We start from the raw sequence: 13079 nt of genomic DNA, 5'->3' as shown, positions 1-13079 counted from the left end.
ATTGAATAAATATCAGAAAGAATTCATAAAAATTGCATTGGTAGTAGCCAAAAAGGCTATTGCAGTTACTTGGAAATCGGATTCATACTTAAGTATAGATCGTTGGAAGAATGAAATTTTTAGCTGCATTCCACTTGAAAAAATTACTTATAATTTAAGTGATAAATATGAAATATTTCTGAAAATTTGGTGCCCTTATTTACAAAAAATAGGATTAAATATATAGGTGCTCCGAAGATAAAATTATTGGTTATCTGGGGAAATAAATAAATATACATATTAAAGCTATTATGAACTTCATGGAGCATGTGGGGATCTTCCGATATCCAGGCATTCTTTCTTTCTTTCTTTTTTCTTTCTTCCTTTCTTTCTTTCTTTCTTTCTTTCTTTTTTCTTCTCTTTTTTTTTCTATAGGGATATGTTAGGGGGAGGGGGGGAAGGGTTGATAATTTTTTTCTTTCTGTAACCTATTTGAAAATTCAATAAAAATTTTTTTTAAAAAAGAATGATTCTGGGAATGAAAGGGTTGATATATGAGAAGCATTTGATGGTTCTGGGCCTGTACTTACTGGAGTTGAGAAGAATGAAGGGAGGTCTCATTGAAACCTGTTGAATATTAAAAGGCTGGGATAGAATGGATGTGGAGAGAATGTTTCCTGTACTGGGTGAGTCTAGGACAAGAAGCCATAGACTCAGAATAGAGAGATGTCTATTTAGAATAGAAAAGGGGACGAGTTTCTTTAGCCAGAGGGTGGTGAATCTGTGGAATTTATTGCCAAAGACAGCTGTGAAGGCCAAGCCATTGGGAATATTTAAAGTAGAGGTTGATAGGTTCTAGATTAGTCAGGGTGTCAAAGATTATCGGGTGAAGGCAGTAGAATGGGATCGAGAAGGTTAATAAATCAGCCATGATGGAAGTCAGAGCAGACTTGATGGGCCAAATAGCCTAATTCTACTCTTGTATCTTATGGTCTTATTAACAAGGCATTTTTACCCATGGACCTGCTGCTCTCCGGATGTTCTTTTTCACTTTTCACACCATTCTCTATAAACTCCGAAACTGTAGTGTGTGAAAATCCCAGAATATCTGCAGTTTCTGTGACACTCAAACCACCCCATCTGGCACCAACGATCATTCCAAAGTCAATTAGATCACATTTCTTCCTTATTCTGTGTCTGTTCTGAACAACAACTGAACCTGCACTGAGTTGCTGCCACATGATTGGCTGATTTGAAATGTGAATTAATGAGCAGGTGTACCTATTAAAGTGGCCACTGGGTGTTATTGAAATTTCAGATACATACTTTATTTTCTTAGATAGTAGATGGTAATGAAGTCATTTTCAACAAACTGAAATGAAGCTTTCTGAAAACCACATTGTCATTGGAGATTTTGGGGCCACGTGGGTATCCCCCTTGCTCACACGTTCTAGGTTGTAGTTAGAGTTAGTGAGTTGTGGGCTTGCTGTGTTGGCATAAGCAGCACGGTGGAACTGGGCTGCCTCCATGACCATCATCACTGATGATTTACTGATTGAGGTTCAGGGTGGAATAGGCATTTCCAACCCTTCGAGCCATGCTGCCCAGCAACCCCTAATTTAACCCTAGCTTAATCACAGGATAATTTACAATGATCAATTAACCTACTAATTGGTACGTCTTTGGCCTGTGGGAGGAAACGGGAGCACCTGTAACGCTGAATTGGGTTTGCGGGTCTGGCAAATGAGACAGAATACACTGACTGTGGATAAGTATATTAATCATTTATTTACAAACAGTCAAAATGTTACCCTCGTTACAGAAACTACAAAACTGAATGTTCAACAAACAAACTTTCAACAAATATACTTAGATAAAAGTGCACCCAGATCATACCTTCCCAATGGTCATGTGCACTGCTTGGCTTAAACAAAGGAAGAGAGATAGCAAGCCCCTTCCATGTGCCTTTTATATCCGGAATATTTGAAACTGGACACCAGGCAGCTGACCAATGGGAAAGGCAGCTGCAATTTCTAAACTAACCAATCATGGCAAAGTGACTTTTGACAATCAGAGTAAGCCATGCATCCCTCCCCCCTGCAGAACACTTCACCACTTGGAAGTTGCAAATGTGATGACCCAACCCTCAGACTAGTAAGACTCCTGCGAACATCCTAAGTTACATATAAAGCACAAGAGTGCAGTACCCAGTACTGTAAACCCAGTAGTCACCCTGTATACTACACCAGCCTCCTGTGCTCCAAAAGTTCACCAGCTCCACCCTGGAGTGTAATGGCTAAGGAGCTGGTCCCCCACTTAATCTTATACAGCTGACTCTCACATCCGATCCGAGTGATGTTCCCCGACCTGTCAGGAATGTAGGTGCAACATTCTTGACCAATAACAGCACAAGTGCCACCTTCCTTTGTGAGCAGGTAATCTAATGCCATTGAAGTCAGTTCCCAGGACAGCCTGGCCACACCATGCTGAGAAAGGGTATCATTCAAAACCTTCCTTCCTTTGTGATAGCCCTCTTACTGACCAGCATGGGCAAGGTGCTTATCCAGGGCATTGGAGTGGCAGACATACAATACTACATAATCAACCTCACCACCCTGTGGGAACCACGTGTAGGCTTAGGAAATGCATATCCAGTAAGTTCCGTTCAGCATCCAGCAACTGCCCACCTTCACACCACCATCTGGCAGAGACACAGCCATCGCAGGATACTGTTCCTGTTCACACTTGCCATACACCTTGCACCTTGTACCTGTACTCAGTATACCACCTTCACCCACACTCTGTCAGGTAGGGAAATCACCTTAAGAGTCAGGGCAATGAAATTATACAGATAGTACGTAGGGAAATACCAGCTCTTAAAGCACTCATTCTACCAGGGATATTGAGGATCAAGTCCTTGAAGGCTGTTACCATACTCTGGGTTGAGTTTGGCTGGAATAGACTACCCCCTCCCAGCTCCTCAAAAACAGAATGCCAAAACCCAAGAAGGCGGATAATATCCCCCAACAGTCTTTTCCTTGTCAAAGGAATCAATATTAGTGGCATCCCTTCCACGATGTAGTAAGGAGTCCTCACACAAATTCAGCAATCTGATCCATTGGTGTGCAAATTCAAACATGATCCCCAGGAGTGTGTCACAGGCTCTCCCACCACAAATCTGCATCTACCACTTCACCATTCTGTAATGCAGGGAGATTTAAATGCACTTGCTTCTGATTAGTCACTGGATATTTAGAAAAAACACTATATATTCCTAACTCTATATTCTTACTCTCTAACTTTGTTGCCCTACTCTGAGCCATCAATAGTGATTCTCTCAGAATAATCCAGTGCTGACTGAGGTTCTCAAACTTATTCTTGTCATCGGTTTACACTGATAACTTACAATCACTGCAAACAGCCAGGAAGCATCCTGTTGGCTATATTCCCTTCTGGGAAAACCCAGTGATTTAAGTGTAAAAATGATGTGATGTCTCATTTCAACCCAGGCAAAATTAACTAAAATTAACTGTTATGACCAGTTTACTGGCATTCCATAACCAGTTAGTGAGGTTTCCAAAGCCCTCGCTATTATCTGTCCAGCTTGGGACTCAGCATCTCTCATATGGGTGGGGGAGTGGGGAAGGACTGGGGTCCTCCCCTATAAATAACATTTTAAAGAAATGCATATTTGCTGAAAAAGCCACACCCTGCTCGCAGCACCAAAGTGTGACATTGAATCGGGTTCACAGGTCAGGCAAGTGAGACAGAAAACACTGACTACGAATAAGTATATTAATAATTAATTTGTAAACAGTAAAAATTTGACCAAGCATTCATGTTCCCCAGGTTACAGAACTACAAAGCTGAATATTCAACAAACATACATTCAACAACAACACTTAGCTTAAAGTGTGCACAGAGCATACCTTCCCGATGGTCATGTGCACCGCTTGCTTTAAACAGAGGAGAGAGCAAGCCCCTTCCATGTGCTATTGTATATCCATGATATCTGAAACTGGACGCCAGGCAGCTAACCAATGAGAAGAGCAGCTGCAGTTTCTAAACTTGCCAGTCATGACAAAATGACTTTTGACAATCAGAGTAAGTCATGCTCCCCACAGGACAGACCCAGAGGAAATCCACACAATCACTAGGAGAATGTACAAACTCCTTACAGGTAGCAGCAGGAAATGAACCTGTGTCAACTGTACTGTAAAACGTGTGCTAACCACTACACTATTGTCCTGCCCAGATTTGATACAAATGACAAATTCTGTATATTTCAACGTACATGCGACAAATTGGCCTTATATTTAATCTTTAAAACTGAGAAATTATTTTTATAAAAATTAGTCTTATATATTCTTGAAGTGTAGTTATTTGATAAAATCAACAGGTACTTCTGTAAAATATGATTGGTTATGTTTGAAAACTCAGCTGTGGTCCAGGTGCAGGTTGACGACATTAGGCGGAATAATAGTTCATGGATCAGATGGGCTGATGTGCCTATTTCTGTGCTGTAATGCTCTATGGTTCCTAAATCAGCTTGGAATGAAATTATTATGTAACCCTCTCACCATAGGCTCGTAATGACTTAGCTATTACTGTGAAATCAACTGAACAGCACTATAACTTGACAATGCATGAAAAAAGAAATTTTCAGTAAATGAACATATCTAGGGTAAATATGATACAGGTAAACACAAATACAAAAGTTTGAATGTGTCCTTCCAAGTAAAACAAAGGCAATTACTGTATGAATGCTGACACACCCTTGCAAATTTACCACTTGCCAGGAAACAATAATTTAACTCACACCGGTATAAACTTAGATCAAAAATGTATTGACACAATATTTTAATCTGTGACATACAAACTAAATGAACAAGGCCTATTACAGATATATTGGTCTATATTGTGCACATAATTGTTAGAGCTTATTGTTGCTTTCATTTGTTTACTCACAACATTGAAACAGTTTTGTGATGAAGATCCTGTTACTGGAAACAAATATTCTCACAACTTTTAAGAGAAAAATGGTCAAACTTCCTTCAACGTCGGTCGTGTCCTAACTAGAAGTTATCTATACATTCTTACCGAAACCATTGTCTGCCTGAGGATTTTCCACCATCAGTATCTGTCCTTCTAAGTGGGTTCTGTGAGGGTTTCACCATGTTTTTCTCCGATGTTTGGTGTCCATTTCCACTCACCTTCTTCCTCGTCCTTCAATCCTGTGCTCTCTAGAAAATGGCTCTATCCCGATCTTTTCCTGCACACTCTCTCGAAAAAACATGAACACAAAATCTTATTAATTAATTCAACAAACCTCACGTAATCAACTGAATTACTATTTTAAACAGCAAGAGAAATGTAATGCTCAGTTATATAATGTAATCAAAAGAACTCTTATTGTGTTTTGAGAAAATCTGCAGAAAATGCAATAGCCAACAGCATAATGGCATTACTAAAATAATGCATGGTCTTAAACCAGGGTATTACAATTAAAACATCATGTCTCAAATATTTTGATTTGCAGCTAGCCTTGCAATAGCTTCTGAAATCATTGTTACTATTGATGCCTCTGACGATGCGTATGGAGTGTTCCAATTCAGTAATGACTCTTTGCACACAAACACTACAGAACCTGAAGGGAGTCAGGATATAGTCTTACTACAGGTCAGTACCGATAAACATCGTAACAGAGATGCAAAATTGTGCTGAAATATTTTATAATGATTCCAATGCATAGCTTCAAGTGATTGTACAGTTATTACCTTCCAGCCATCAGGCTCCTGAACTGGCATGGATAACTCACTCAGCTCAGCTCTGAAACTCTGGGACTCCAGCACTGATAGACTCACTTTAAAGGTCCCTACAACCTGACAACTCATATTCTCAGGATTATTTTTTTATTTGCACAGTTTTGTCTTCTTTTGCACACTGGTAATTTGTCAGTCTTTGTTTATACATAGCTTTGTATTTCTATATTTTCCTGTAAATGCCTGCAAGAAAGTGAATCTTAAGGAAGTATATGACAACAAATAATTAATTTGGTAATAAATTTTGTTTGGACTTTAACTTTGACCCTTTGTCCAGAGTTCCAGACACATTTTTTTTATTAGTGCTAGTGATTTACTTCTTTAACTTCAGTGCATTGTGATTTTTATTCATGATACTCATGCTGATCACTATCGGTGAGATTCGATGTTCAAGAATAACTCACCTTCTGTCCATAATAATCTGCTATTGTGGTTTATCAGTTTTTGTGTATGCATAGAATTTTCATAAATTCCATTGTATTTCTTTATTTTTCTCTAAATGCTGTGAGAATATGAATCAGAATCAGGTTTAATATCACTGGCATATGTCATGAAATTTGTTCTTTTGCAGCCGAAGTACATTGCAATGCATTATAAAATATATATATTACAATAAGTACATTACTGTGCAAAAGTTGTAGGCACATACAGTATATATAACTAATGTGCCTGAGACTTTTGCGCAGTACTGTAGCACAAAAAATAAAATTAAATAAGCAGTGTGAAAAGAGAGGACAAAAATAGTATTATTGTTCATGGGTGCATTGTCCATTTAGAAGTCTGATGGGAAAGGGGAAGAAGTTGCTCCTGGAATGTTGAGTGTGTGTCTTAAGGCTCCTGATGGTAGCAATGAGAAGGGGGCATCTCCTGGCTGATGGGGGCCCTTAATGATGGATGCCACCTTTTTAAGGCATCCCCTTTTGAAAGTGTGCTTGATGCTGGGGAGGATAGTGCCCTATGATGGAGCTGACTGAGTTCACAACTTTCTGCAGCTTTTCCAGTGGCCCCTTCGTATCACAAGTGGCAAGGACCTAGGGAATATTAAAGAACGGATATACCTTGGTATACAAGTCCAACAATCCTTGAAAGGGGGTGGGTAGTGCAGGTAGATGACGCCTTTAAGAAAGCAAATGGAGATCTGGCCTGTTTTAGACTGGGCATTGAATACACCAGCAGGGAGGATATGCTTCAACTTCAAATTCATCATTTGGAGCCGAGCTGAAGTTGTGGTCACACACAATAGGAGGAGACAATAGCATTGGAGAAAGTGCAGATAAAACTTTGTTTTACTTTGATAATAAGTTTGATTTTACTTTGACTTTAATTTTGTTAAATAATTTTTCCATTAATTTAAGTAACTCTTTGACAATAATTTATGATTTGGAAGATGCCTTGTATTTGACTGAACAAGTTATTGGAATTTTCAGGTAGTCCGTGCTGGTGGTGCACTGTCTCAGGTTATTTTGTTCTGGGAGGTGGACTCTGACCCTTACAACAACCTGGTCAATATCTGTGGCAATGTCACGTTCGAAATGGGACAAGCGCTGGCTGACATTGAGCTACAGGTGGCTTCGGACGATGTGCCGGAATTGGATGAACAGTTCATGATTCACATTACTGATGTCACCAAAGGACGACTGGGAATTCGAGTAAATGCCACCTTGACGGTTTTAGCCAATGACGATCCTTATGGTGTGTTCCTCTTTTCGGGAAGAAGTCAACCAATCAGAGTTGAGGAGAAGGACCAGAATGTGACATTGACAGTTCAGCGACTTAATGGATTGATGGGTATCACCATAGTTACCTTCTCAACCGTGGATGACACAAGGTCAACTGGTCTGCCATATTTCGTTGCTCTGGCAATGGATAAAAGTGATTATCTTGCTGTATCGGGGTCAATAATCTTTGAAGCCAATCAAACGGAAGCTAACATAACTCTTCCTATTCTGGACGATGGAGAACCTGAGAGGCCAGAGTCTGTGTTTGTCGAGTTACAGAGCGTTGCACTGCTGAGGGGGGAGCAGGACCGACCAAGTGAGTAATCTAAAATAGGTGGCTCAGTTTTAGTCTAACCTTGTACCGCTCAAGTCGTTTTAAATTAACTATTTAATCTAATAGGAGGAGTTACAAGGTTGTACCAGGTCCTTCCAGCCCAACAAACTGCCCATTCAGAAACCGGCTTATTGAACTCTAGCCTGATTACAGAATCCAAAAGAATGTGGGGGGTGGCACAATACTGTGGCAGTCAGCATAACGCTTTCAGCACCAGCGACTGGAAAATTGGGGGTTCAGTTCCCGCTGCTGTCTGTCAGGAGTTTGTACATTCTCCCTGTGACGGTGTGGGTCTTCTCCGGGTGCTGTGGTTTCCTCCCACATTCCACAAGACATTTGGGTTAGGGTAGTGAGTTGTGGGCTTTCTGCGCGTTGCTGCCGGAAGCAGGGAGACACTTGAGGGCTGCTCCCAGCACAGTACTCTGACTGTGTTGGTTGTTGACACAAAATGACACGTTTCACTGTGCCTTTTGATATGTAAGTGACAAATAAAGCTAATCGTAACATGACCAATGATAAACACAAGACATTTTGCATTTGATGGAAATCCAGAAATGGTAGAAGATCTCAGCAGGTATAGAAGTGAGTAAACAGTTGATGTTTCGGGCTCAGACCCTGCATCAGGACTGGAAAGGAGGAGGAAGATGCCAGAATAAGAAGACGAGGGGAGGGAAGGAGAACAAGCTAGAAGGAGGTGGGTGAAGCCAAGTGGGTGAGGGATTTTACGTGGATTTTCTGATTTTCTGGTGTAGTTTGTTTTGTCAAATGCTTTTGTGATATCATTCTGGGGGAATGTTGTCTCATTTTTTAACTGCATTGCATTTGTGGTTTCTAAATGACAATAAACTGAATCTGAATCTGAGTGGGGATGAAGTAAGAAGCTGGGAAGTGATATGTGGAAAAGGCAAAAGGTTGAAGAAGAAGGAGACTAATTGGAGAGGAGAATGGGCCGTGGGAGAAAGGGAATGATGAGTGCCACCAGGAGGAGGTGAGACACAGGTGAGGAGAACAGGTAAGAGGCCAGAGTGAGGAATAGAAGAAGAAGGAAGTGGTTGGAAATTACCAGAAGGAGAAATCGACATTCATCCCTTCAGGTCGGAGGCTGTCTTGACCGAATATAAGCTGTTGCTCCTCCACCCTGAGAGTGGCCTCATCATGAGAAAAGATGAGGCCGTGGGCCAACATGGCGGAAAGGGAATGGGGATAAGGGTTAAAATGTTTGTCCACTGGGAAATTCTGTTTTTGCAGATGGAGTGGAGGTGCTTGACAAAGCAGTCCCCTAAATTATGTTGTGTCTCACCAATATAGAGGGCTGTTAAGAAGTTCCACTTTTGGCCAATGATACCTAGTTCACTCGGAGACCGGATCAGAATTCCTGCTTCAGGGTACTGGATTGATATCCAGGGAATATGTATCTCTCAAGATATGATTGTAAGTCAGGGTTCAGGTGGAACATTTTTGATTGACAATACACCAGGGAATCTGCATTTAAATGCAAAAAGTAAATTGCTTTGTGTCTCTTGGCAAGTAGAAGAGTGGGCACCAGGGTGGCATTACTGTTAGCGCTTGGGGCGTTCCGGAGTTCAGAGTTCAATTCCGGCGCCATCTGTCAGGAACCTGTATGCCCTCCTCATGGAATGTGTGTAAATTGTAAGTTGTTCTGTGATTCGGTTAATTGGGTTTGTTGGGCGTTGCTGGGGCAGCGTGAAACTTGATATTCTATTTTATTTAGTGATACATCGTTTACTCACAGGATTAGAAGTGACTTTTGTTTCATTAAATATATTTGTTCCCTAAATTTTTGCATGGATTGTAATAACATACACAACAATGATGTTTCCATTCAATTTATTAGTTGCTGGTTCTCCTCGCCTCGGATCAAAGAATGACATCATAGCGCAGGTGATAATCGATGCCAATGACGATGCATTTGGTACCCTGCAGCTCTCCACTTCTGCTGTACGTGTTCCTGAAAATTACATTGGACCGATAATCAATGTGACGAGGACTGGAGGCATATATGCAGATGTGTCTGTGAAATTCCAAGCTTTGTCAATGACTGCAAGAGCTGGTAGGATATCAAGTTCAAGTTCAATTTTATTATTATCTGGCTCTGCCTATAGTACTGTGCAAAAGTCTTGGGCACATACCTGTGTATAGAGCTAGGATGTCTAAGACTTCTGCACATACTGTATTTGTCAATGTGGAGTGGAGAGCAATTTGTAAATCTGGCAGGAGAAAAGGATGTTGGGAATGGTGAGGATGTGTGCCGTGGGACAGGTGGCAGAAAAGGTGTGCCTTCGCCAGGGGCTAGCCGGATGGTGGGGGGGGGGGGTTGAAGTAAGAAGTGTAAGAGGGAATGGGGATGAAGAAAAAGGAATCTGATAGGAACAATGTGGACCATGGAAGAAAGGAAAGGAGGAGGGGCACCAGGAGGAGGTGAACTTGGAACTGGAAGATTGCAACCATAATGGTGGAGATGAAACCGCTGGAGTTTTGAAAGGTTTAGTGGGTTGATCAGTGCATTATTGTGGCAGAGTACTGTTGAGGGAATTGCTTTTCTGTGCAGTGATCAGCCTGTGAATCTATGATACAAAGGGAATAACTCTTTGATTGCATTCATGTTCCATTACATGCATAAGCTGAGGCCCTCTGTTGGCTGGGGTCCACCATGTACGTTGCGTTCAACTGTCTATACGATACGCAAGCCAGGGCAGTACAATATGGAGAGCAGGCTGTTGCCCATGTAGCAGGCTTCCCCTCCCCATGCAGCTGATGAGTTCAGAGGAACGGCAGAGACTGACACAGATTGGCACCAGCAGCTTTGCAAGAGTTGCCAATCAGCATTGAGCTCAACATGGGACTGCCTTAGGGTGTCCAGCTCCAGATTCGGGTAGCTGTGGTCAGCAGCCATCCAGGAGAAGGAAAACTGACCTCAAACCTCCGCTGCCTCGTGGCTATGCCCACCTATGGGGAAGGCTTTGGGAGGAAATCCCAAATAAAGTTAATCTAATCGTAATGAACAGTATAGTGCATGATAAAATATCTACCAATGTTATGGAACAGTTTAACCCACTTTTTATAATGCTTTTACATGGTGGAATTAATTAATTTAATTTTTTAAATTGCAATACAGCTCAGAATAGACCCTTCTGGCCCTTCAAGCTGTGCCACCCAGCAATTCCGGATTTAATCGGAGCCTAATCACAGGATAATTTACTGTTACCAATTAACCTACCAACCGGTATGTCTTTGGACTGTGAGAGGAAATCCATGTGGTCATGGGGAGAACATACAGACTCCTTACAGGCACCAGCAGGAATTGAACCCAGGTCACCTGTACTGTAAAGTGTTATGCTAACTACTACAGTAGCACAGTGCACATTTTATTCCATATCCATACTTTAACCTCAAACTTATTTTTATGTAATTCTTTATTCTTTAAATTTGTTGAAAGTTGTTTTTGTTGCATGTCGCACCATAGCTTACACACCACAGAATGAAATACGTGGTGTCCAATTGTAGAATTATAACAGTAAGTCTGAATCTTTATAAATGCTAACACTTTACAAAAAGTAACTGATACCAGTTAATAAAATTATTTCTGCAGGTGAAGATTACAGCATAGCCTCATCTGATGTCATCCTACTGGAAGGGGAAACCAGCAAAGCAGTGCCCATTTACCTTCTCAATGACATGTTGCCAGAACCTGAAGAATCATTTCATGTTAAACTCATTAATGAGACCACAGGAGGAGCTGTGCTTGGAGCCATCACACAAGCAACTGTTACTATTGAGGCTTCTGATGACCCTTATGGATCCTTTGGTACAGTGAAAAGTTTTGAGCTTAAATGGTTCCAGAAATGCATGATTTTGTGTCTTTCTTTCACGGTCTTTAACTGTCCCTGACTCAGAATTGTGTGGTAATATTGGGTTTTTTTTCAGATAAAATGCTTTCTATGGTGCATCATTTAATTAATTAAGTAATTTATTGACATACAGCATGGAATAGGATATTTCAGCCCTTTGAACCACACTGCCCAATTTAATCCTAGCCAAATCTACAACGACCAATTAACCTACCAACCAGTTGGTCTTTGGCATCTGGAAGGAAACTGGTGCACCTGGAGAGTACCCGTGCGGTCACGTGAAGAATGTACAAACTGCTTACAGACAGTGGTGGGAATTGAACCCAGATCACTGGTACTGTAAAAGATTGTGCTAACCATTATGCTACTGTGCTGTATTGGTAAGGCTCGACAATGTAACCAGTTTAACTCTACTTTCTGCAGTATCTGTGTGCTTGTTACTTTCAATTATTCATTGAGGAGAAATGAACATTATTGGCAAAGGTGACACTGATTGCCATAATTGAGCCTGAATTTATAAAAACAGTGAGGTGTAGAACACAGAACTGTAATGGCCCTTTGGCCCATGATGTTGCGCCAACTATTTTAACTTACTGTAAATTCAATCTAACTCTTTCCTCTCATATAACCCTCCATCTTTATATCATCTATGTGCGTATTAGATCTGCCAAGATTAGAGAGCATGCCTTAAAAGGATAGGCTGAATGAGTTAGGGTTTTTCTCATTGGAGTGAAGGAGGATGAGGGGTGGCTTGATAGAGGTGTACAAGATGATAAGAGGCTTAGATCGAGTGGACATCCAGAGACTCTTTTCCTGGGGCCAAAATGACTGATACAAGGGGTTATAATTTTAAGGTGATTGAGGAAAGTATAGTGGGGGGATGTCAGAGATTTTGTTTATGTGGAGAACGGTGGGTGCGTGGAACGCGCGCTGCCTGGGATGGTGCTAGAGACAGATATATTAAGAACATTTAAGAAACTCTAGATAGGCACATGCATGGTTGAAAAATGGAAGGCTCTGCAGGAGGGAAGGTTTAGATTGGTCTTGGTGTAAGTTAAAATATCAGCACAACATCATGGGCTGAAGGGCCTGAACTGTGTGATAATGTTCTGTTCTAGAATCTACCTAGGAGTCTCTTAAATGTTGCTAATGTATTCTCACCTTTTTCACCAGCCTCTCAGTACATACCATGCACTCAGCACTCTCCATGTTAGAAAAATATACCTCTGGCATCTCCCCTATGCTTATCTCCATTTAGTCCTTTGCATTACCCATTTCTGCCCTTGAGAAAAAGTCTCTGGCTGTCCACTCAGTCAATGCCTCTTAATCGTCCTGTACACCTCTACCAAGTCACCTC

The 13079-nt window shown here is 41.1% G+C and overlaps 1 protein-coding gene across 1 annotated transcript in view; it reads left to right on the top strand.

Moving 5' to 3' along the window:
• adgrv1 (adhesion G protein-coupled receptor V1) overlaps positions 1-13079 on the top strand; it is a 528099-nt gene that overhangs the window by 158469 nt on the left and 356551 nt on the right. The window contains exons 27-30 of the mRNA XM_073066702.1: positions 5519-5658; positions 7229-7835; positions 9709-9924; positions 11464-11679. Of these exons, the coding sequence (XP_072922803.1) occupies positions 5519-5658; positions 7229-7835; positions 9709-9924; positions 11464-11679 (1179 nt within the window). The remainder of the gene's footprint in view (positions 1-5518; positions 5659-7228; positions 7836-9708; positions 9925-11463; positions 11680-13079) is intronic.

This window comes from Hemitrygon akajei, chromosome 2 (genome assembly GCF_048418815.1).
Source record: "Hemitrygon akajei chromosome 2, sHemAka1.3, whole genome shotgun sequence".
NCBI classification, from domain to species: domain Eukaryota; kingdom Metazoa; phylum Chordata; class Chondrichthyes; order Myliobatiformes; family Dasyatidae; genus Hemitrygon; species Hemitrygon akajei.
The sequence above is the reverse complement of the archived record's forward strand: the minus strand, read 5'-3'. Positions and strand labels throughout refer to the sequence as shown.